General features: G+C 39.4%; 1 protein-coding gene and 1 long non-coding RNA gene across 10 annotated transcripts in view; one reads left to right on the forward strand and one right to left on the reverse strand.

Annotated features, from left to right (window-relative positions):
• Positions 1–25,343, forward strand: part of HS3ST5 (heparan sulfate-glucosamine 3-sulfotransferase 5) — a 137,892-nt gene that overhangs the window by 107,977 nt on the left and 4,572 nt on the right. For 7 of the 8 annotated variants that reach the window (XM_081905750.1, XM_081905751.1, XM_081905744.1 and 4 more), the window contains one exon: positions 25,198–25,336. In XM_081905750.1, the coding sequence (XP_081761876.1) occupies positions 25,230–25,336 (107 nt within the window). In that variant the 5' untranslated portion in view covers positions 25,198–25,229. Of the gene's footprint in view, positions 1–24,902; positions 25,060–25,197; positions 25,337–25,343 lie in introns of all 8 variants that reach the window. The other variant, XM_081905749.1, reaches the window with a different exon arrangement.
• The window catches only part of LOC309366867, a 60,291-nt gene that overhangs the window by 2,963 nt on the left and 31,985 nt on the right, over positions 1–25,343 (reverse strand). The window contains exons 3-5 of one of the 2 annotated variants that reach the window (XR_014166898.1): positions 20,594–20,731; positions 4,050–4,132; positions 2,787–2,961 (exon numbers count right to left, since the gene is read on the reverse strand). This is a non-coding gene — a long non-coding RNA (uncharacterized lncRNA). Of the gene's footprint in view, positions 1–1,891; positions 2,962–4,049; positions 4,133–20,593; positions 20,732–25,343 lie in introns of those variants that run through there. The other variant, XR_014166899.1, reaches the window with a different exon arrangement.

A 25,343-nucleotide genomic window follows, 5' to 3' on the forward strand; every position in this document is an offset into this window, starting at 1 on the left:
GAATTTAAAACATTCATTTTCACCTAAATGTTTGGCTAACAATACTGTTTCTGACAATCTTGAAAGTACTAGCTATTAGAGTACGTGATTGTTTTACTTGTTTTTTCCATTTAAAATAAAGTTTTTAATGGATTTGTAATGTTTCAAATATTTTTTAAAAATTGTATTCTTTGATCTCTGATGTGTTTGCATACCTAGGCAAATTTGGGGGGAAGGACAGGATAAAAAATATAAATTAATTAATGAGCATTAATATATTGGAGTGAGGAGAGAGCAAGAGAGTACAAAGCATCATTTTAAACACAAGTCACAGTGCAAGATGACAAAGGTGTGGATTTTTTAAAGTGGTACTCGTGTGTGTGTCTTAGAAAGCTTGTTGCATGGGAGCCACCTGGAAAAAGCACAGCAGTGGCTCTGTAAGACAATGACAAATAGGCTTCTTCTCTAGAAATGGATTCTAGCCATGATTTACAGTACTGAATAATAGAAGGCAGAGGAGAGTATATGATATAAATTATAGAAAGAGAAGTAAAAATATTCTAGTGAAAACAGTAAATAAAACATGTATCCTATAAGGAAGAAAGATAAATTATTTAAGAAGAACAGATAAGACAGAAAACGTTATATTTTTTTGAGATCATATTTGATTGTGGCAAAGAATGAAGACCCATTCTATCTATTTTTTCTATTGTTTTTAATGTTGTGTTTTAAATTGTTGAGTCCACCTGGGACCTTAGGGTGAATAAGCAGACCTTAGGCAGGTAATAAATTAAAACAACAACAACAACAACAACAACAACAGTGCTGAAAATAGGATAATGAAAGGTGGGGGAGAGGGTAAATGTAAAATATACTTGACTGAAGCAAGTCAATGTTATTTTGAACTAGTAAGAGAGGCACGTGAATGAAAAATATTTCAAAGTATTTTTCCTTCCCTTGTTGTCCAAAGCCCAATGGTATAATATCTAATAATCTGGACGTTCTCCTGAAAACAAACCAAGCCTGTCCAGGGAACCTAAATTGGGTAGGTGAAATGGTTGAATTATATCCCTACTTCTTGCTGGATATGTAGCTGCTGTCGGCATAAAGAGGGCCTCATCCCATACTTTCTGGTCAAAAAAATCACATCAAAGTTGGAACTTTGGGTCTTACTAGACACACACACACACCCTCCACCACCACTGTCTGAGACACAGCAGATAGAAATGAGGTGTGTTATCTTTTATAATGATGACTAATTTATTCACTCCATGAGTTGCATGTGTGACACATAAGGAGACTTCAAGCAACTGATAAAAATTGAAAACAAAGCATGGCATAAAATCAGAGGTGGGGAAGCAATGTATTACAATTAAAGCCACACAAGAAAACAAACAGCAGGTCACACTATCTAGCTGGTGCCTAAACTTTGGCAAGCACTCCTAAAGGAAGCCCCCCAGCTCACGACCTGCACTCAAAGCATTTAGCAATTTAGTTTTTATGATTACTTTATCTCTTCCTCACAAAAATTTAACATCCTCAAAGGAAGCCATGGTTTTGATCTGCTTTATTTCATGAAGCAGAATTTCATGGAGCTCCAATGGTATGGTGCCTTTCTTTGCTCTTGTTATAAGCAGGAGAAAAACTGGAGAGCGGGAAATCTAGGGTAAATAAGAAGATTTAAGAAGATTCCACCTAAACATTAGGAAGAACCTCCTGACAGTAAGAGCTGTTTGACAGTGGAATTTGCTGCCAAGGAGTGTGGTGGAGTCTCCTTCTTTGGAAGTCTTTAAGCAGAGGCTTGACAACCATATGTCAGGAGTGCTCTGATGGTGTTTCCTGCTTGGCAGGGGGTTGGACTCGATGGCCCTTGTGGTCTCTTCCAACTCTATGATTCTATGATTCTATAATCAGCTAAATGACTGGTTTTAGCTCAGGGCTAATACAGAAGTCTATATGTGATTTTAAGTAACAGCAATGCAGAAAGGCTCAGAGTATTTGTTTTAGGTTAGAAACATCTCATGCTTTTTCTGTAGTCATCTGAGTAAGAGACGATAACTTCCTTGTGTCAGCAAAACAATCTAATTATATCTGTAGGGTTTTCCTTAACCTTCTATTGTTTTAATTAGTTCTACTACACTCCCCTGAGCAACAAACTGTAGCCTAAAGCATTATTTCTCCAGCACACAAGCCTAAATAATAAAACAGAGAATCTGCTAATCAGCTTTATCTCACTGTTCAAACAACTTCCATAGACACTTGCAACTGTTGCAGAAAACCACTTGGAGACTCAATTTAAAGCAGCGGTTTTAGTCTTTAAGGCCCTAATGATTTGGGACACATCTATCTGGAGGGCTGGCATGCACCCAAGGCTGCCTGTGCATTAAGATCAATGTTTGAGGACATGTTCTCTGGCCCAACGCTGAAAAATGCTTGGCTGAAGGCTACTGGGGCAGTCTTGATCAGTGGTGTCCCCATATCTATGAAATACAATCCCCTTCGAAATTCATGTGGCTCCACCATGACTGAGGCTTAAAAAAACCCCAAAACTTTAAAACCATTGTTACTTCAAGCTGTGTTTTACTAACAACTACACTATGGATCAATTTGGCTGTTTATTTTAATGGGTGTATATGTTTAGATTCACAATTCTATATGCTGTTGTTCTATTCTAGAATTAGACACTGATTTCACAGCTACTGTGCGCTGAAAGGTGGGAGGTGGGTTAGAAACCTTTTAAAGAAATATCTGCATTTTCCTAGTGTCCCAATCATAAGAATCTTTGGTTGGAAGTGGGGGGATCTTACCACGTGTGAGAGGGAGGCCAGCGCACAAAGTTGCTCACTTCATCTCCTGCTACTATGCCCAGAAGTCACCACCCTGAATATACCGGTCAGTCTGTGCATCATCTGGAGATCTTTCACGTGACTTTCACAAGTTGTTCTGTGTTTACTATCAAGAGTGAAGTTTTCCTTTCATTCTCTGCACAAACACAAGTAAATAGTCAATAAGGTTTCAATACTGTGTTATTAGAACACAATTATTTCCCCCTTTGCTTGTGCAGACAAGCTCTGTCAAGCATTTTACTAGTGCATGACATATTTGAAAGGTTGAAATGAAAAGTTGAAATGAGAACATGCATATTATTCACTGCAATTTGGCTGTTCAATTCAGGAAAGTATGTGTCATGTCAGGAAGTACAGCAAAAAATAATGATAAGAAAGAAAGGTGGGCTGCATGTATGACACTGAGGGTTGTTGTTTTTAACCCTACATGTCTTCTCATCAACTCACCTAAGCAATCTAAATAATTTACCTCAAACAAAATGTCAATGACTTGAAGCCTTGAGACTCAAATTCAATATGAAGCGTGAAGCCTTCAGTAATGTTTTACCAGAGTTTTACATCTATATTAGGAGTTTTGCTCAAGAGCTCTTAAGTAAAATATTCCTTTGTCACCAGGGTGGATTAATTAAGATGCTGCATTTAAAATGTAGCAGACTTTTAGTTGTCTTGTGCAAAAAAATCCATTAACACTTCTTGGCTATATCATAGTTTTAAATTGTGTGCTTTCAGGAAAGGAAATAGTGAGTCATTCAGTCCAGACACCTATTTATACCAATTTGTGCTCACAGACTCATGATTCAGAGGGGATATTTTCTGCATTTTAGTCCCACTTTTCCTCCAAGTAAGTTTGGCATTACATGGCAACCCTATTTTATCTTCAGGACAACCGCGTGAGGTAGATCAAGCTGAAAGAGGTTGATTGGTATTAGGTCTAGTGAACTTTACAGCTGTGTGGGGATTTGGACCCAGGTCTAGCCAGGTTATTCATTTCAGTAGAAAATGCCAATCTCCACATGCAATACATAGTAAACAGAGAAAAATTCCCTTTGCTTTAATGAACAATGAAGATATTATGGGTGAGGAAACTCTCGGTGAGTATAAAAGCTCCTGCTGTAGCAGTGAAATAGGCTGTATGATGGCACACTGCACTGACAAAAATATCTAGGAAAGTAAAGAATAAGAACAACAAAAGTTGACTTCTTCAAAGGTAGGGACAAAGCAAACCTTTTAAGAGGAACATCACTGGCTTCAAAACGTGCACATTTTTCCCCGTCCTGTGTGAGCTCCAAAATAGGCAGTTCTGTAAGCTTTCAGCATGGTTCATGTGGAAAAAGAGAGAAATCAGCTGTGGTGGGCACCTATTAACTAGTACTTGCCACATTTTCATAGATTTTGCTGAATCTCTAACTCCGTTTTGCAATTAAAAATAAAAGTCAAACAGTCTGCCTGATACATCATAGTAGTCAAAAGATCGTGGGGTGATACTCCACATTGGCACTAGAAGCAGCATTTGACAACAATGTGCAAGTTTATAACATCAGTTGCAAAGCTGGCGAAACATCCTGTTTAGCATATAGATATATTAATATATTAATATAGATCTATTTAAAATTTACAAGATAGAGAGCAGGAGTCACAACTCTCATGAAATTTATTTATGTTGCCAGTTTCCCTGTTCAAATTTGAGGCTGCACAGGCCTCAAATCACTCTGCTTTTCAGTCGCATGACCTGGCAACCAGGCATAGAATATTGTTTTAAAAGCTTGTTTTCCCTCTGCCAGGCTTACACATAGCAGTAGCAGCGCCACTGCTGAATGGGGTTTAGATGTGGTGTAACATGGGGCTCTTTAACTTTCACCAACTTGCTTTACACCAGCTTATTCCCTAAAATGATAACACTTGTATTTACCAAATCAAGATTCAACATTCCATGGACTGATCATCTGCATCATCTTCATGTCTTCTACTTCACCATCTTCTTCATAAGAGTCCAGATATAATAAAGAACATGAATATATCCTTGATCAAGTGCCAGGCTCATAACCACAACTCTTTCTTTTCTTTTCTTGCATATTAGCCACTGCCAGTTTAGTCTGAATGGTGCAGCAACTTAAAGAGAAACTGCAACGACTTCTGGCAACATTAACAACTGTATGGATTTCCAATTGGAACAAATCCTTAGGGAAGCATGTATCATTTAGCAATTTCCTTGGCATTAATCCACATTCTTTCCCGGATATTTCTTCCTTCAAAATATAAGCAGTTCTTCATGATGCAGGAGAGTAAAAAATGATGCTAGACAGGCAAGGCCTGTCCTATCAAGACATGGAAACTTGATGGTTAATAGCTAATCCAGTCTGGCTTAATGTGAGGCTCTTTCTGTATCCGAACTAAAGAATATGCAGCAGTGTTGGCTTCGCAGAGTAAGAAGCGTGGAACAAGTGAGCTGATAGCTTTTCTTGGACCAATTAGCCTGAAGTTAGCTCAAGTCTCTGGATTCTTTTCATACATCAAATAATATTCATGTAAAAGAATATACTGTGAAGCTGTGACGCTCTGTTTAAAACTTGTGCTAAATAAGTCCTCTGACTGAGTTTTTAAAAGGTTTCATAGAACTTACTAGATCAGTATCTTGACTATGCAATGATCTGAATTTGTCAAAAGCTTTTCTTCTTTTGGATCTTGACAAGAGCTCCTCTTTGAAGCCCACTGGTCTAGCAGATCAACAAAGAAGAATCCACAATTCCAGTTCATGTTTATATATATTCCAACTCCATTATTGCTGTGAGAGATTGTTTCTTGCAAGCTGTGTGCTGGCATTTTCCCCATAGTGTCACACAGAGTGTGCCATTCTTTTCATAAAGCACCAAGCAATAGTGTGATAAGCAGGGTTGCCCCATAATATTTTACTGCCGGAGGTGAATCAGAAAATGCCACCCCCAGGAATTGTGGAGAGAGAGAGAGAGAGAGAGAGAGAGAGAGAGAGAGAGAGAGAGAGAGAGAGAAACACAGGGAAAAGTCACTCTTCTCCTTTGCCTCCTGCCTTCTCTGCAGCTCCACCAGCAATAAACAGGAGCAGCAGCAGCAGCAGCAGGCAAACCTCTCACCTGGCTCTTGGTGAGGACAACGCTACGGTCTGGCACAGTCCAGCCGGTGGCCAAGGGTGGCAGGAGGGGGGATAGCTGGTGACTGGGAGTGGCCTGGGGAGCTGCCAGGCTGGAGCCCTGCCCAGCTGGGTAACAGTGAGATCCTCATGGCGCTGCATCCACAGCTGAAGGAGCAACAGCAAAGGTGCATAAGGATGCCCCTCTTTTTCCTTTCCTGATCTGCCACCCTTCCCAGCTCTCCCTAGCCTGCTGTTTAAGGCAACTGCCTCAGTCAGGCTAATGGCAGGGCTGGCCCTGGTGATGAGACAGTGTTTAAACGTTTGGGACATGCAACCTTCATAGGGAATTTATTCATATGATCAGCAAGATCAGGCATTGTGACTGCAAAGAAAGTTTGGCTGGTAGATTTACAGTGAAATCCTGTACATGTTTACTCAGAAATAAGATCCATTCATTTCAATGGTCACTTACCCGGTACCTGGATGGGCGGAGGTTGCGACCCAATGCTGAAGCTTGTGGGCATTGGTCCTTTCCCCTGGGTTCCCGCCAGACCCCATTTTGAATTCTGGCCAATCTGCGGCGGCTAGGGGGCGGGCAGAGAGTGGACTGTGCATCAGCAGTCTTCACCGGTCCACTCCCTCGGCATTTAAGTGGGCCAGCGCCGCCCAAAGCTTTAGCACTTGTAAAAGATTCACTATTAAGTACAGCAATTGCTGTATGAAAATCCCTATTGCATGCAGACCAACATATGTGGAAAGTCTGGGTGCCCTAATTCCACATGGAGCCAGTAAGTGCATTCACACTGACTGTTTCCCAGGTTGTAGCATGTGCCACACCAATTCTGTGGACAGCTTGTTGTGCATTCTCTCTTTGCCTACAAGCTATGGCATGAATTGTCACCACACATAGTAAAACCCCTGGGTGGTATTAATCTAAATTTTACTCAGAATAGACCCATAGAAGTCAATGAACATGACCAAACTAGGCCCATTAACTTCAGTGTGTCTACTCTGTGTAAAACGTAGTTGAATTCCACCCCTTAGGTGACAATCATTAATCATTCCATCAGCAAAAGCATTTCAGCTTGCCAGCTGGAATGAATCCCCCCCCCCAATTCTGGGGGTTCTTGCAATCCTCCTGAGCCAATTTGAGGGGATGCAGAGAGGGCAAGCCCCATTGCACTAGTGGAAATCCTTCCATGGGCTTTCACTAGCTGGACTCATTAGCTGAATTGCCCATTACTATTATACTATGTGATGTTTCACTGCTTTAAACCTATCCCACACTTTCATTTGAGGAGAGTAGCTTTGCACCATCACATTTAACACGTGAATCCTCCTCCACTCTTTTCAGACTAACCATGTTCAGTTTTCAGAGTGAAAATTTCCATGCGTACCTCCACATCCAAGAGATGCATTGCCTGGGAAGACTTTTATTGAATCTGTTGTGATCAAAACAAATGATCTGCTATCTACTACCTTTACATTTACTGACTTTTTACATTCAATACTAATTTTATTACAAAAGTACTCAGTTGTGAAATATGCAGTCTCTTTAAGTGCTTTTCACTGTACAATTTATATTATGCAAATGTGTTAAACATTTCAGTTAGCATTACTATTATAGCTTGACATTTGTTTTGCCTTTGAATAATGTTAGTGCTTTATCTGGAACTTCAGAGACACTTACATTGTTTGCAGCCTTTATGCTACACAATCCAAAGTAGTTTTACATAGTATGATCAAACCCATTATAAGCTGGAGAATGACCTGGCGCTTGACTTCTCACTTGGATTTTTCACTGTAGGAAAAGGCAAACGTTGAACTCCTTGACACTTGCAACTGATTAACAGATGTGGGGTAGATATAAATGGCATTTCAATTGATGAATATCCAGCTAATCTACTACTGTGATCTGTATTATTGATCGATAGATTGGAAATATTTATGCTCTGCCTTTCAACAAATCATTTTCAAGGTAGCTTACGACATAGTGAAGCTATTCAGAAATCTACATGGTGCTCTTGTTGCTCTGAATGGAGGCAGAAACCAATGTTTCCTTCCCCTCCTTCTTCACTCCTGGGGCAGCTAGTAGTTAGAGTCCTTTCTCTGAATCTCCTCCTCCTATGGCTGATGGCTGGAGATGAACTAGTCTTCTCATTGCTGTATTATTTGTGGGAGAGACGGATGGAATGCAACCTGCCCTGAGCCTAGCCAAAGGCAAAGACCAGAATGTATTTCCTTTAATTTCTATATAATGTGTGCCACAAACCTCACAATCCAATGCATGTTTATTCAGAAGGTATAATGTAGCCTTGTTAACAGATTTAGGTTAACAGCCAGATTTAGGGCAGTGCAGGAAATATTTGAAAAATGAATATCTTTTCTCTCTCAGAATGATGAATGAAATATTTTAAAGGAATTTTTTAAACTAGTATTCTTGCATTAAATTCACATTGCTACAAATTCCTTAGATGCAATATGCAAAAGTATAGTGATCATAGTATTGCTTCTGTGTTTGGTTATTAAACAAACAACACTTAAGTCTTGATGGTGGAAAAGTACTTTCAGATCTTTAGGACTTTAGGTAATAGGTCCAAGAGTGCAATCTCAGAGTCTTTCAAGCATGTTGTATAAGCTTTGTAGTGTAAGCTTTGAAACAAACTCTAGCTCCTGTTGCTTCTCACTTGACTCAGATTCTTCCATCTTCTGCATTCAAGTGAAATGAACAAGTGCAATTGTTGAACGGTTTTTTTTTCCTCTTTTCATGTAAACAATCAATTTTCTGAAGTCCATGAAGCTCAAGTGAAGGTTCAGAATCTGAAACTAATGATCTTTCAGACACTAGCAGCAATTATAAAAATAATTGAGCAGAGCAATCATAAAAGCAGGGAACCGTGGAATAGTGAATCATCTTCGTTTGCAGGGTAGATAGAGAGACAGATAGTGTTGGATGTCTTTTTTGTTTCAGCAGTTTTTGAAACTATTCGTTTCAGTGGAGGAATTAGCTCAGTGTGCTTCAGGCTGGTATTGTTTACGGCCCATTCCTGAGGCCTCTCAGAAGAATGGAGAGACTTTGGATCCAGCAAATTGTAGGCTGCCTGACCTATCCCAGAACACTTCATTTTGGAGCCTACCACTTGCAGAAACACTGCGAACAGCCCTTTCCTCTGCCATACATAAAGAGAGACACTTGTTTCAGATGCCTTTTCTCTTTGTCCAGGCTCTCCTTGACCCTGTTTGGAGCCTTCTTTATGTGTTTGAATTCACAGGATTCCTGTTTCATATGTTTTTCTATGCTTTTAGATGCTTTTATGGTGAAGCTTTAAGATGCTTCTATGCTGAAGCTTTATCGGTTTTAGGTTGTATTTTTTTTTAATGATAATATTTGTTGTACTATATGCTGCTTACAGATTTTAAAATATTAAGCAAATTATAAATGCTTTTAAATAAATACATGTATAGAATTGCACTATTGGCACTGCAACGACTGCTTTAAGCACCTTTTCCTAAGGGCCAATTCACAAAACTACGGTGGTAAGCCCATGAAAATCCTGCAGAACACACAATGAAGCTTTTTGTATGCTACTGAAAATACTAATTTCTAAAATTTTGTTACAGCATACAGAAAAAGCTTTGAACTTCACAGAGTAGGACCTGCATACAACCAGCTAACTGCAGACACAGAGTCAACGTTTCTAAGTTGTTTTACAGTGCTGCCCATATGTTTAGCAGTGGTGAGAACCTTCCCAAAGTACAAAGTCAATTGATTTTAAGTGGCTTTGGCCAAGTAAATGCCATGTGATTAATGCAACAGTTTGAGTTCTTCTGAACATTCACAGAACAAATGGCAAAGCCAAACTTCCTTCCTAAGAATGAGTATGTGTTAATGGTGGATAACCTGCCTGTATCCCCATGGAAAAAAACAAGCCACTCAAGTAAAATCAGTCTTCTTTTACATAGAACAAACTAGTTGAGCAGTGTTAAAAGCTGGGTATTGATTTGTGCCCAGACTGAAAGTCATGCGCTGATGTAAATGAAAATGTGTCAAGAGTCAATATTGATTTTTTTTTAAGCTAGGTTGTCCCCTGGGAAATACTGCCAGACATACTACTATGCTTGTCAGTGAGTGAAATAAGACCCTTTTCCACAAGGCTACACATGTCCAAGCATCAAATTTCCTCTTTTTACTGAAGTAAAGTGGACACAGTGCTTAGCATCAACAGCTCGTACTGTGAGAAAAGAGTTTGGTGAAAAGGAAAGGGGATAATAAAATTCTGAAGGGGATAAAGGGCTATTGAAAAATCTGGAGACACCCTATAAATACATGTGAAAAGTACAATTTTGTTTTATGGGTGAGAATTAGCACCTAAAAGCTACCAGAGAACTTTATGAAGTTTTCAGGCACAAGAAAAATGTACTAAATACCTGATACCTATTGGATAGTTGATCTTAATAACACCTGAAGAATATCTAGAGAATGGTGTGAAGAGACAGACACAGTGCTACTGCTAAAGCTTAGGAGGTTTTGCCATTTAAGCTACATCAGTGAGAAGTCTCTTGGGTAGATGTGGAATGTGTGAACAAATCCTGAGTTCCCCATAGGAACTCATGATACAATTCTTTAACATCTACTCAGAAGTAAGTCCTGTGAAATTTGGTGGTGTTTACTACCAGATATAGGTGGATATAGGATTATGGTCTGAATCACGTTGATAAATAACAACAAAGATTCAATGTGAACTCTTTTTAGATGAGTAACAGACAGCTAACAATGCACTTCTATATGTATAGTCTCTGAAATCAGTTGCATTAGCACATGGTTGTGCAACATGTGCCAAGCATGTACAAGAACTTATCCTTCTTCCAACAACATTTCCCCATAGCCCTCAATAATGGCCTGTGCAATTTCCAAGGAAAGACTTGGAGATGTTGATAATACTTACTTTCGCTCTTCTGTTCAAGAATACATTGAAAATGTATTGTTGCATGAATTAAAGTATCTACACTGTACAGTAAAAAAGTCAGATTGCGTTTTCCTTAAATAATATTTGATATTGCTGGTTTGATGTACTCTTTCTACTCGGAAAAGCTCTTGCATCAGGGAGAATGTGGCTCCAACAAGAAAAAATAATTCTAAAATTCTTACCAGTCAATTGTTTTAAAAGGTGCACATCTCAGATGTACCAACCTATCCAGAGGTGGGTTTAGGATAGCACAACCAGTTGAGCCGCACTGGGCACCAGTACTACAGTGGGCACAGGAGCGATGATCTAGAATGGAGCACGAAAGGCAGGGGGCGCCAAATTTTAGTGTCACGCAGGGAGCCATTAAAATCTGTGAGCCCAAAGCCTGCCACTGATTTATCCCTGCCACTCTGCCTTCTTTGAAATCAGCAAGGTGGGAAAGAGTACTTTGGTTGTGGCACTACAACAAAGGGAGAAATAAGACGATCAAACAGCACTGAGAACTGGTACAGATAGAATTGGTCTAAATAGTTACAACACTGACTTGCCTCTTCTTCTGCTGATATGTGCTATGTAGCCTGGGGGATAACATGGTCTATTATTGGACATGAGGTTGAAGACTGCATCGCTCTAATGGGGCAATTAACTCTAACACTCAGCAACTCTTGATCTGCAGAATTTTGTTTTAAGATTACAATGATGAGGTGAAGATTAACACTTCTGGGTGTTACGGGACTGATGAGACATGACTTATTAATCCTCCAAGAAAAGCTTAATTGGACGCTAGAGTAACCTTGCTTCATTGTTACACACCACCAATCCCTGGGAGATTGAAGTAGTTGGGGGTATATGGTAGCAAACGTTTTTGTAATTAGGCACACGAAGACTAATAATTCCCCTCTTTAGGAAAAGCATATGTCATTCTCTTCGGTTATCACCCAGAGTTTTGAATTAAATGGAAGCCAATCCTAAAAGCCATTAGGCACTGTCAAGATCTATAAAACAGGAAGGCTCTTTGTGAGAACCAGCCCCCTTTGTTTTCAAGAGAATTCCTTCCAAGTGCTGGCCAACCACTAGCGAGGTGTATTCTAGTTAGCTAATTAACAGTCCAATTTGCTTTTAGTGTGTTGCTCGTTCTTTCATCAGGCTCTCTTGCATTTACCCATAAAAAGGGTTTTGCAACAGAGCTGAAAACGTTTCCAAAATAGTATATTGAAAATATTTCTGCTGGGAAGAAAAGCTTCATGGGCAAGGAATCACGGGGAAATGAATTAAGTATTTGCTTTTGACATAAAAAAGCTGGAACAATCTTCTGTTAAGTTCACTAAGCAACCTTCTGCCAGTGTAGACATGTTCAGTGAATGGAGGCAGCAGACATGTTCCTGATTTCCCACAACCATTTCACATTCATTGAGGGTCTACCCCCACCATTCTTGTACAACTTCATGTGACATAAAATATGTGAAATAAACTATGTCACATGAAGTGATATTGGGGATTTCAAAAAATCAAAACCAAGCAAGCCCTTCCTGGTCTGATCTGAAGCAGAATGATTTGAGACAAAGTTTAACCTTTCTTCCCTGCCATGACCTAGGGGTGCAGGGATGGGGATTATCCCCCATTCAACAAATACTGACAATAAAAGAGCAACAACTCACCAATGGGAGTTGGTTTTCCTTTTGCAACTTACAGCTTTAGGGTGAAACTTTTCAGTATCATGCTGATAATAATGTGCAGTAGGGCCTTCAGTGTTCTGAAGAGTTCGAATAATAAAATTTTAGAGTTGAAAGGGACCTCAAGTGTCATCTAGTCCAAATCCTTTATCCAATTTGAAACCATACTATACCCTACATTTGCAAAACTAAACAGGTTCTTGTAGAGTTCTTAAGAGGATAAATACAATTGTGTGACTAGGTGGCGACCGCCCTGGCCCCCAAATACAATTGTAATTATTTCTCAATTGGAACAAGACTTTTCACTGTACAGAGTGTGTTTTTACAATTGCTTTTCTATTTATTCTCGAACATCACTGTGAGCTAAGACAGACTGAGAGGCTGTGATTTATTCAAGATCACCCAGTGGCATTAAAGCTAAGAAAGGTTTCAATCCGGGGTCATTTGTATCCCAACTCAGCATTCTGCTCACCATACCACCCTGACTCACAATAAATTTGATCAACTATATGAATACAATACAGAAAGTGTTGGCAGTTTTCCTTAAAGTTGTTTTCAGCTATAGCATTGGAGAGACTTGCATTTATCCATGTCCTTTACTGCAAGGGAAACGAGAAATTATAATGATGGGATCATTAAAGATTTTAGAATAGTGAAGAGCTTGTGAAATAACTTAGCATGCTCATTAGGGACTTGGAGCAATCGTTTGAGAAGAAAAAGCCTTCCTACTATATTTATTTACTCTGCTATGCAAAGGATGTTTTGAGTCAATTGGGATAATCATTGTCAGAATTTTATGTGATTACAAAGCAAACTAATAAGCCATGCCTGTAAAATTAAGTCACTCATATCTAAATATCAACAGGAAGGGTACTTCCATATGTAGATGCAGAGTTTCCAAATGTAGATGTTCAGTGTGGTGCAAACAGCATGCATTATCTGTCACTGATTTTAGCACTGATGCTAGCTAATGGTCCCAATTCAAGATGAATTGCATTTAACAGGGCAGTTCTTTGCATGTCTTTTCAGGAGTCTTCCTTTAGTTCAAGTGAGTTACTCTTAGGTAAGGACAAATAGATTTGTTGCCCAAATCCCACTGAAATCAATGGAACCATTTGCCACAACTCGTTTAAAACCATGGATTCTAGTGGGACTTAAGTCCAACGACTTTATCTGCATGGGGGCTAGCATCTTGCATGAAGCTTGACTACTTGTGGCATTAAAGTAAAAGAAAACTCACTATTTTAGTGGATAATGCTTATTTTTAATGGCTAAATTTGTGAGTTTCAAATGTAGGGCACAGGAAACTGTGTAGGGAAGGCACACAGTAGACCAATAAGCTTCCAGACTGTCACTATTTTCAAGTGGGATTTGGTCACATACTGGCAAATTCAGCTTGCAAAGTTATAGTTGATTGGAAGGCCTTGTGCAACAAACCTCCTTCCCCAAAAGATTCCCGAGTCCAGTGCCACTTGCTTTGATGCAACGTAGTCTAGCATCATCCCTGTAAACAAAATGGATGCTCATTAAATTGCCAGCATTGTCTAATCTCCCTGAAAAAAGAGTAAAGATGAATACTCAATAAACAGGTAGTCTGGAAGTGACATTAGTTGTGAATGGTAGCTCCAAAGATTTGCATGCACAAGGATGTCCTTAATTTTCACTGAAAATGGATCAAATGGGTTCTATGGATCAAACCCATTCTGGGGTACGCTTGTCATATCTTTGCTTAGCCATAACCAAGCAGGCACCGTTTGTAGAAAAGACAAGCCCCTACGATAGGACCCAACAGTTTAAAAATGACCTAGAGTAATAAGTGCATTGGAAATGTAAGTTATGTTGACTTTGACTCTGCTATTCTGTAAGGTAGTTTGGGCGGTGGGGTATGGGGAGAGATAGAGAGAGAATGAATTACACTCTCACTGCGAATTTCAATCAGATCTGTCATCATACGCTGAAAACAGCTATTCCGGTTGGGCTCAGTTCAGTGCATTCCTAGTCCCAGCTGAGGATTCAGTGCAATCAGTTGCAGTAGCTGGCAGGGAGAGGCAGTTGTGGTCAATTCTTCTTGGCAGTGAGACAGCAGTCTTATCCCCAAGGAGAGGAAGGAAATTGGAGTTGAATGATTTGGGGCTGCCCAGGCTGATATGCAACCTATACACAGAAGAGCAATATGCAGGAGGAAGTCATCCAGTTATCTCAAATTCCTTTAACTTCACACTGACACAGGCAGCACGAAAGCAACAAGCATCTAGGAAACTCATAGGAACACATATTAAAGTAGCATATCATGTGCACACTGGAATTCAAATACTGAATAAGTTGACTTATCCATATTTTGGTCTAAAGCATGAATGTGGAGTGACCTCTCTTTGCTGAAAGCTGGCTCAATTGCATTATCATCTGTTTGTTCAAAGGCTAAGCTTAACAGCTGTTCTCCTTATGTAATTTTTACATCCAACCCTGTACATAGAAAAGGAACAATGGCAATCTCACTGTGGCCAACCTTTTTGTAAGTGCTTTACTGCAACGTTAAAACTAAGAGATGCACAAAAGTGCAAGCGAATTAACAATTAAGTTTATATATAAAATGCTGCTGGGCAAAACATTTTAGTCACTGGCATTCTCATAATGATAAAAGCTCACTAATTCAGAATGCCTGCGTTCAGATCCTTCTTGGTTTGTGCTGAAAGCATTAATGAATTAATTGGTCTCATTATTAGTTAAACATGGTACAGGTTTTAAAGTACACATTTTAACTAGATCTTAATTGGCACTCTGCTAAAAAGGACAGCTCCAGTCAGTAATGCAACAAGGCTGAAAATATGCATCTCCTGACTTAAACAATGAACTTAAGATTCCCCTGCCCCCAATAAATTGTGTAACTCAATTAAAGGTAGCTTAACCATGAAATATCATTTGTTTACAATCATTTAGTATTTCTTTAAATTCATTTAAAGCAAGAAAATGAAATGCTATGAACTGTAATTAGCAGGCTGTGCTATTTATCAAGTTTTTATTATCTGATTATAGATAACAGATTGTGATCAAGAGGGATTAGACCCAGATTGTCTAGGCATGCACCTATACCGTGTAATTTCTTCTCCGGAGCTGTTAGCACAGAATTTCCACTACTACTTAAACTTTGCTGAGTTTACACACTTGGAGATTTGATGTGATGGCAAGGATTACTAAAAGAGAAACTGCTGCTGGTATATGTACAGTGAGTGATATCCAGTGCTAGTCATACACAGAGTAAGCCCACTGAAATCAATATACCTCAGTCAATGCTCTCCATTAATGTAAATTAAGACAATGGGCAGGGCTGGATTAACCATTAAGCAAAATAAGCATGTGCTCAGGGCATCAAAGGAAAGGGGGCACCACAGAAATGTTCTGTCGCTGGGTTTTTAACATTAAAGGTCCCAAATTGTTCATCTGAGCATTAATTTTCACAGTTGAAGTATATGAAAAACCCCAACAGAACAAGTATGCAACAAGACAGGCTGGCCTGGATACCTTATCTCCACTAAATTTAGAAGGAGATGTGTTATGTAAGATTAGGTTTGAGGATCTGAACAAAGACTTTGCAATTTAAAAATGTTGGATAAAATTTGTCAAATGAAGTATACAAATATAAACATTATTTTCCATCTTACTGTAGGTTTTGTTTTACTTCAAAAAACAAAATTTTATTTACAGTTTATTATTGTTTATATTAGTTATATATGGGGGCACCAAAATCTTTTAAGTTCTTAGGGCTTCAAAAGGTCTTAATCTGGCCCTGACACTGGAGAATATGGTTTTCACTTTTGAAGTTTGTAGCTCTTGTCCTACCTGCTTATATGATAATGATAATTAAATGTGTGTTGTGCCAGTGTGAGCTCCAGTGCATGAACTTTGAACCACTTCCACCAAGTTGGACTTACGTGTCAGGCTGTGTGCATTCTCGCTAGCCAATGTAATAATGTTGAGGAAAGCATGAAAAGAAGAGAGTTGAGGTCAGAAGAACATGGGTACCGTGAATTGAACAACTATGCATAACATCCTGTACCACAGATTGGCATGAGTGTGGGAGGGACCCTGGGTAACTGGTAGAGCAGAATGCATTGAAAAGAGAAGGTGATCTGTTCAATTCTTGACATTTTCAGTTAAGATGGCCACATGTTGTTGTTGTTAATTGCTTTTCACATTAGTCTCGAGGTGATTAACAAACATAGCAGCAGGAGATGTAAAAGACCTCTGCCTTAGAGCCTAAACAGCCACTGTCAATTAGAGCAGATAATACTTGATTATATGAACAAATAGCAGGAACTTTAGAAGCCGCCTTAAATACAGTGAGAGCAGTGATCTATATAGCGCAGAGCTGTCTACAGTGATTGACAGCAACTTTCTAGGATTTCAGACAGGGGTCTTTTGCAGTCCTACCTAGAAGTGATGGGGATTGAACCTGAGAGCTTTTGCATGCAAAGCAGATGCTCTAGCACTGAGCTACATCTCTGCTCCTACTCTGATTTGCTATAAGGCTATAAGGCAGCTTCCTTCATTTTGCTTCGTTGGCTCCCAATGTATGTTGGCTCCCAATGTATGTTTTGAACTAATTGGTCCAGGGTCAACCCATGGTCACTTCCAACATTTCCCACCCCAAACCATCTGTTTCTACTCTTGTAAATGACTTTAGATTGGGATGTGCCAAAGACAAGAAGAGGAACTAATGTCTCGCATCTGACATTTGTCGAGGAGTAAACAAATCACTTCAGTTGTCAGCTGCGAACTGGGTTGGATCTCTCTTGAAACAAATGCCAGCATCTTCATGTCCAAAATAAAAGGCTTTTTTGATCTCCAGAGGCCTTTTGGTAGCCAGCACTTACTTCAGTGTCAGTGACCAGGCAGAGCAAAGGGCAGAAGGATGAGACAAGCGCAGCAAGGGACTAACAGGAGAGGAAGTCAACCAGAAAAAACCAGGATTTTCTCAGGCATATATTTTATTTATTGGGAGAGAACTGACTAGGTGGTTCTTTCACATTTCTCAAGGTGAGGTAATTGAGAAGCAGGGCCATGCACAAACTGCTGGGACACTCCTAATGGAACTGCATTGGAATTACTTTCAAGGAGATTGTCTTAAACTGTTTGATAGCTGAAACTACTCTGGAATTGGTAGAACAGCGTATAATTCACTGGGGCTCTAATGACAATTTTATGATGTGGTGTTGGGGGGAGCAAAAACCTTTTATCCCCTTCTTTAGAAGAAAAGGCAGTATTTCTTATATAAACATATACTTACATATTCCACTGAAATGGCAAGATTAAAAGAATAATTAGAATTCTGGGTCACAGTGGTATTCTGTTCACATCTCAGCCCTTAACAATCTGTTAAATGAGAGAGCTTAACAGAGGCAGGATTAACTGACTTTCTTTTAAGTTTGGTAATTGCAAATGCAAAATGAACATCATTCTGCCGACATGGTGCCAGAGGACAGCTCAAGCTGACGAAAGAGTGGTGAGCTATGATAAATAATGTATGCCCAATATCAAAAGCTGAATGAGATACAGAAATGGAGAACCCATTTCAAAATTTGGAATTTGCTCAAAGCATTTCCTGCAGTGATTCTCAAGAGGATGAGCACAGATCAGTAATAAGCTCTATAGCTGTGTATAATTTATAAACTTACACCCTTTTTATTCACAACAATTCTTATGTTATGCTTAAAGAAGGAAACAAAGAGAGAAAACAGTAAGAGCCACTTGATAAATCTGAATGAGATGGTTTTCTTTTCACTTCGACTTTTGCACTATAGGGTGTCAGTTCTGTCTAGAACCCCCATACATTCCAAATGTTAAACCCAACAAATGGACAGGAGAAAAGAACACGTCATTCTTATGTGACTGGTTTTTCTAGAGCTTTTTTTTTTAAAGAAGAGCTATCCTGTATATTTCTAACAAGTGATATTTAAGCGATTCCTGTAAAAGGATTGTCTACTGCTATATTTGTTCCATGATCATCCCATGACATCACAGCAGCTCAGGCTATGTTGCATGATGCAACAAACCATTTGATAAAATGAAGCCAGAGGGATTTTTGCTAATAGATATTGCTAGGGAGCTGTCAACGGCTGTGGGGTGCACAACTCAGATCTTACTGCTTCTTTCCGGTTCCTGTGATTTATTTGGCAAATTGGCAGAACCACTTTTTCTTCTGCTTCAATTTCACATCTTATCCCTATCTAGTCAGCCACCTAAGGCTATCCATCTCCCTAGAGGTACCTGTTTGAAGAGCCAACAGACTAAAACTGCCATCCAATAACATCACGGTTTGCAGCTCCAAGACAGAATACCAAGCATTTCAAATTATTCATAAGCATGAGGAATAGAGTCCTTGCAGTTGCTTGCTTGCTTGCTAGCAGTCCCTGCTGCTGACTGTGCTACTCACAAACCTGCCCCCTGGACTTTGCGACCCTCCTGCTCCTAAATGTGAACCTTTGGATCCCAATTGGCATCTTCTACCCTCTTCTTGCCTGTCATCCTGCTACCCTGATTGGCTCAGAGACTCTTCAGATTGATGTAGAGGATCTTGACTTCCTCAGATAGCCACAGTATTAGCAGGCAGTTATTTATGGAATAGTTTGAAGGACATAAACGTATTTTGAACAGTAGAAAACTTCTTAGTTCATTTAAAATAGATGGTGTGGAGAGAGAAAATTGCACAATCAAATACCAGTTTCTGAAAAGGGAGTGTAAGAGGCCCAACGAATTGCCGAAGAGCCAGACCACAAAAACAGGTGGGAAGTGGGAAGGCGACATTAGTTGATGAAGAATGGTCCAGGAAATTTTCAGCACAGCAATAGAGGTTTGTGGGGTGAACCAGGCAAAGCGACATTGCTGACCTGCCTTCCAAACCTCAAACATTGCTGTCAGTTCCTGAGGAGAGTGGTGAGGTGCCAGGAGTTCAGTACAGTACAGCTGTGGTGGCAGGAGTGTCTGACTGGCTCTGCTGCCATGCTCCTTTTGCTCTCAGGAACAGACAGTGATGCTCAGTGTTCAGAATGCAGGTGAGCGATGTCCTCCCTCCCTAGCCAACCTAGCAATACTAGTCTTTATTGCTCTACAGTGGTACCTCGGGTTACATACGCTTCAGGTTACAGACTCCGCTAACCCAGAAATATTACCTCGGGTTAAGAACTTTGCTTCAGGATGAGAACAGAAATTGTGCTCCAGCGGTGTGGCAGCAACAGGAGGCCCCATTAGCTAAAGAGGTGCTTCAGGTTAAGAACAGTTTCAGGTTAAGAGTGGACCTCCGGAACGAATTAAGTACTTAACCTGAGGTACCACTGTACTCTGTTAATTCCTTCTGAAAATAAGAGCTTAGATTTCTGCTACTAAACATTCCATATGCTTTAAATTCTTATACAGATGGTAAGTCCTCTGGTTTTGTCCCTTCTAGAACCATACAATGTGACCATTTGTGTGCTGACAAAGTAATATGAGGAGAATCCACCTAGCTATTGCTGCAGTTGCAATGTAGCATTAAAACACATTTCCAGCATGAATGATTTTGGTGTTAGCTTCCTCCTCAGTGAATTCAACATATATTAACATTTCCAAGTCTTACTGAATTCCGCACGTCTGTTTCTTTAAAATACTACCAAGGATAGCAAGACTGAAACGGCTCCCAGATTTTAATTAATCTGAAACAATCACGCTACCTGAGTGTATGAGGCATATCACTGCCAAGGAAAGACAAAGGCATTGGGAGGGGGAGGGAGGTGGTATATAAGGCACAAATGTTGCTGTGTCAACTTTGGCATTCAAGTTGGCCAAAATGCTATCCTGATCCTACCGTATCTGCAACAACCACTCATTACCAAATGAGATGCAGTTACAAAAATGAGAAAGGGTAAAGATATGTATTTTAATCAAGCTATACTACTCAGACTGCAAAAGAAGAAAATATAGTGTTAACCATGCATACAGGTGACTCACATATTTTATGCATCTCTCCAGGCTTCTGAATGGACTACTTACCTGCCTATCTGTAGTGAAGAAGTCCTTCCTATAGGCAACAAGGCAGGGAAGCTATCCACGCACACAAACGCACACACACAACAGCAAAAGTGATTCTTTTCAGTGGTGTCAGTTTAGCCCTGTAGTTTCCTGGGTTGCCTGTGAAATATTTATTGAGGATATAAAGCCCATTGGTGTTACACTAGATACTTGATAGCCATCTTGTATAATTTAAGGTACAGGAACTTATGCAATTTCTTATTTCAGGTGGTGGTTTTTTTTAGAAAAAATACCATCTGGGACTGATAAATTATTATTCCACAGTTCATAATTCCTTTCCTCTTTGTCTTGTTCTTACACAGCAGTTTGCAACATTTTTCAAATTTATCACCCTAATAAGAAAAGAGGAGCTCAGGTGTAGAAAATTTTCCAACCCCCTTGAAGATTGCAGCAGATTACTCATACATTCTCAGATGCCTACCTTGGCCAGACATTCCCTGCTTCATACTTTAATAGCCCCTCTAATTTGTTATGCTTCTTGCTTCTAATACACAGTGCATTCCTTGAATACTGACCAAGCTACTAAGAGTTAGGCAAACTCTTTGATACAAGGCAAATGATTGTACAGTGGTACCTCAGGTTACATACGCTTCAGGTTACAGACTCAGCTAACCTAGAAATAGTGCTGCAGGTTAAGAACTTTGCTTCAGGATGAGAACAGAAATCATGCTCTGGCGGTTAAGAACAGTTTCAGGTTAAGAACGGACCTCCGGAATGAATTAAGTACTTAACCCGGGGTACCACTGTATATATATCACACATTTTTCTATAAAAGAAACCACCCACAGAATCAAGGTATTATGTACATGCAAAACATGTCAAGCAAGACATAGGGCCTTTCTTGAGTCAAAAATGATTTAAGCCTTTTATTTATAGACAACCTCCCTGTCAGCTGGTTCTCAGGATGTTTGTTTTAAAATGTGGCACAATACAATATGACAAAAGAGCATAAAACAAACTTAAACTGTTATAGCAGTTTAAGACTTAAACACAGATTGAAAGATACATTTATTATTTTATATCTAACTTACCAGAATGTATTGGGGTTGTTTTTTTTTTTTGCATTAACTCCCATTTTAAAAATACATAAGCATCTTTCACTCACTAGAATAGTTGGTGAGGACCAACATGCAAAATAAAAATAAGAGACAAATTCAGTTACGCCAGTAATTAGCTATTAGGGAGCAGGTGTTCAGAGTCTATGAATCTTCCTTTTGTCTTTTTGTCAATTATTTACAGTAATTGTTATTGTTAAATCAAGTTCTCAGAGCTGGTTCATATATTATAGCAAAACCATGTTTGCTGCAGGGGAAAAAAAAACCTTTCCCATCATTGGGGCTCCACACAGGTGTCATAATTTGAGTTATGGGTTTGCATGTTAAGCAGTTACCTAATGGAATATTTCCATGCCAGTGTCTGCAGAACTAATAAGAAAATATTCTATGGGAAGTCTTCTATATGATAAGTTGCATGGACCATGGGAGAACAGTTTCCAGCAACAACCATGCCACTTCCATAAACTGGATTTCAGACTTTGTCCAAGTAAACTTACTTAAGTCAGGGGGTGGGGGGATGTCATCCAAACTTTTCCAACTTAAAGATGATCATGCAAACAATTTCACAAAATTGAAATTTGATTTCTTCTTATATCTGAGACAGGCACACTTAAAAAGATAATGCCTTATGGGATCAAATTGCACCATAAAAGAGGTTGGAATGGTAAGGAATTGTAAAAGAGCATCAGCTTTTTGAAGAAATTCTTACTGCCTTCCTAACCAGGCCTGCACAAATCCTTTGGATCCATTACTCCAATCCATGCATGTGTGAACATTTCTAATGTGAATTCACAAGGGCTGTTTGACAAAGAATTTAAAAATATTGGAATGACTTCAGTGAAAGACAGTTGAGTTGCAATTCACTTTTAAGCAGCTTGTTTGCAAGTGTTCTGTGTAAATCATTAAATTTGCTGCTAGCTAGATGATGGTTGTATCATTATGTGCAATTAAAACATTGGGGGAAGCTCCGAGAAAGATTGCTTATTTATCTGATGGAAAAGTATCTGTTCCCCTCCTGTTACCTGAAAGACACTAAAGACTATGGGTCGAAGCCAGTGAATCATAGTCTGAGTAGACCAATTTAAATCTATAGTCATTACTTAGATTCACTTATTTCAGCGAGTCTCCTCTGAGTAAAGCTTAGTTGGATATAACCTTGAAAATTTAGAGACAATAAATTGTCTTTTCATGTATTTTTTTGCTGTCATCTGTGGCTGCCTGCGTTCCTGACAAAGTCTGCAGATATTAATGAGCATTGAAGTCCTCATATTGATACATGAAAAGAAACACTTAAACAAGCTTATTTTCAACATAAAGAATGGGATTTCAAGTTTGTTACAGGACCATCTTGTGCTTGCCTACTCTGCAGTAACTTCTGTTAAGTTCAGCTAAATTTCTATAGGACTGCAGTCTTGAGAACTCAAATCAGAACCATCTCCTCCAAAATTGTAACTTTTGTGTTGATGTTCTTTTGTGATATCAGTAGTATTAGATTAAAAGCTATAAAACTATAAGCATTCTCTGGTCTTAATACCATTGTAACAACCATTCTTAAAATTAAAGAATTTAATTAAAATCATTGGGATTATAGAGGTACACACATTTCAAGCTGTCATGTGTAGGGTTTTTTTGTTGCAATATTCTCAATCATAATTTTTGGCAATGGTATATCTTCACTACTAAAAATCTCAAAGGAAAAAAAATCACCTATTTTAGCAAAAAAAAAAAATGCAAGGGATTTTAAAAAAAGACTGTAGGAAGAGAAATAAAAAAGAGAGTATCATCTTGTGGCTAATGCTCAAACTAGAATTCTTGAGAACCAAGTTCAAATCCTAGCTTTGTCTAAGGCGTATTGTACAGCTTTGTGAAAATCCCTTAAAATCCTTGTCTACTTAGTTGTTCAGGGGAAATGTGCCACTTTTTCTCCATGCATCTTTCAAGACAGGGCCTTAGATTTTATTGCAGAACGAAAGCAAACCCCACAGTGTTTTCAACCAAAATAAAGCTTGGGGTATGATCTGTCTCTTTAGATTAAAATATTCAAAACCATGGTTGCCTAGAGTTAGTTCACACGTTCATTAGATGCAAGAATTCAGCACTGTAAGTAACCTTGAATAACTGAAATAATACCCACTTAGGTTCTCTAGAGGTTTGGTGGCCCGTGCTGAAGGAATTTTCCATAGAACTATTTAGGCAATAGACTGCACACAGTGGAAGAACAATATGATCTCTGCCCCTCCTATGCACTGGTCATGTCTATCTAACTTCTGTTCCTACCATACTTGTCTGCTTGTTTGTAATGTTTACAAAAGATCTTTGCATATACTGTAGGCCTAAACCACACACTCATATCCCACATGCATTCCTGGTCAACTAACTGGTCAAAACACACCTATGAGCGAGCCCAGAAGTAATATAGGTATATGTGGCGGGAGGCATGGGAATGTACGATCTCACTCTCTTGCCAGATGTAGTTTTTACTCAAAGATTAGATCATCTGAAGAACCAGCTATTTGACAGACTTTTCCATTTCATTCCATGTCCCTTTTCTAAACCAGCTCATGTTTTCTGAGTTTGCAGTCTTACCTGTTTGGTTTTTCCATCTAGCGAAGGAGCAAACTAGATGTTATGATGGGAGAGCCATTGTTTACATTTGGGTCACTGCTGAATTTAGCATTTAACCATGGGGTTGGGTGGGATAAAAAGTGCAGGATAAGTGGAGATCTAAACCATTCTCTCTCCCTGAGCCCCATGCTTCCCCACCCCACAAACCCCCTCCTGTTTCTTCTAGCCTTCTCAGAGAATATCCACTGGGGTTTTGAAATGGGAAATCTTAACTGAAAGTATAAGAGGCTCAGGACAAGTGGTTTCTGGGAAACAGATGGTTCAGCAGCTTCACCTGTCAATCCGTGCTCTGCTACAAATCACACCATATCATATTAGTTTGGCACAACCCACATATTCACACAAACTGTGCCATTGTAACATCTGATTTATCCCCAAAGAAAAGACGTCCAGAGGCAGGGAAACAGGAGCATGAGAGTGTGTAGCCAGGTTCCTTCATTTATATCTAATTTTTCTCCCAAGGAAGCGACTGTTGTAAACCTTGCTTACACACTTTCATGCCCGTTCCTCTCCCGTTGGGCATGTGGATGTCAGAAAACTGCTAGTGAATGAGTTTGCAAAAAGAATGTTCTGTATCCAACATTATTCAGGTGAAATTGACATGCTTACAATGGCACCCACCTCTATCTCCATTCTGCTGAATGTTCAAGGACTCGAAACCCAAGAACCCCCTGAATTTGGTAGCGCTGGAATTTAGAAGCACTGCCCAAACCGTCTCACTACATAAACATGTTGTCTGCTTTTCTTGTGAGTGAGAGGGGGAGGGAGAGAAAGATGCAAGTGTGGGTTAATCACTTGTAGGAATTGATTGACTGCCTGTTAATAAACATTAGCCTGTATATTGCCACTTGCTCATGAGTGGTTTATGTATTCTGCTCCCTGCAGACTGAAGAAGTCCTGAAGATTGATGGAGGGCCATGCTATTCAAACAGCAGGCGTTGCTGAGACAGAAGCTCCTTGTGCTAGGCAGCCTTGCTATTGGAAGTCTCCTATATCTAGTCGCCAGAGTTGGGAGCTTGGATAGGTAAGTC

The sequence above is a fragment of the Podarcis melisellensis genome (genome assembly GCF_964234715.1).
Source record: "Podarcis melisellensis genome assembly, chromosome: 3".
In the NCBI taxonomy this organism is placed as follows: domain Eukaryota; kingdom Metazoa; phylum Chordata; class Lepidosauria; order Squamata; family Lacertidae; genus Podarcis; species Podarcis melisellensis.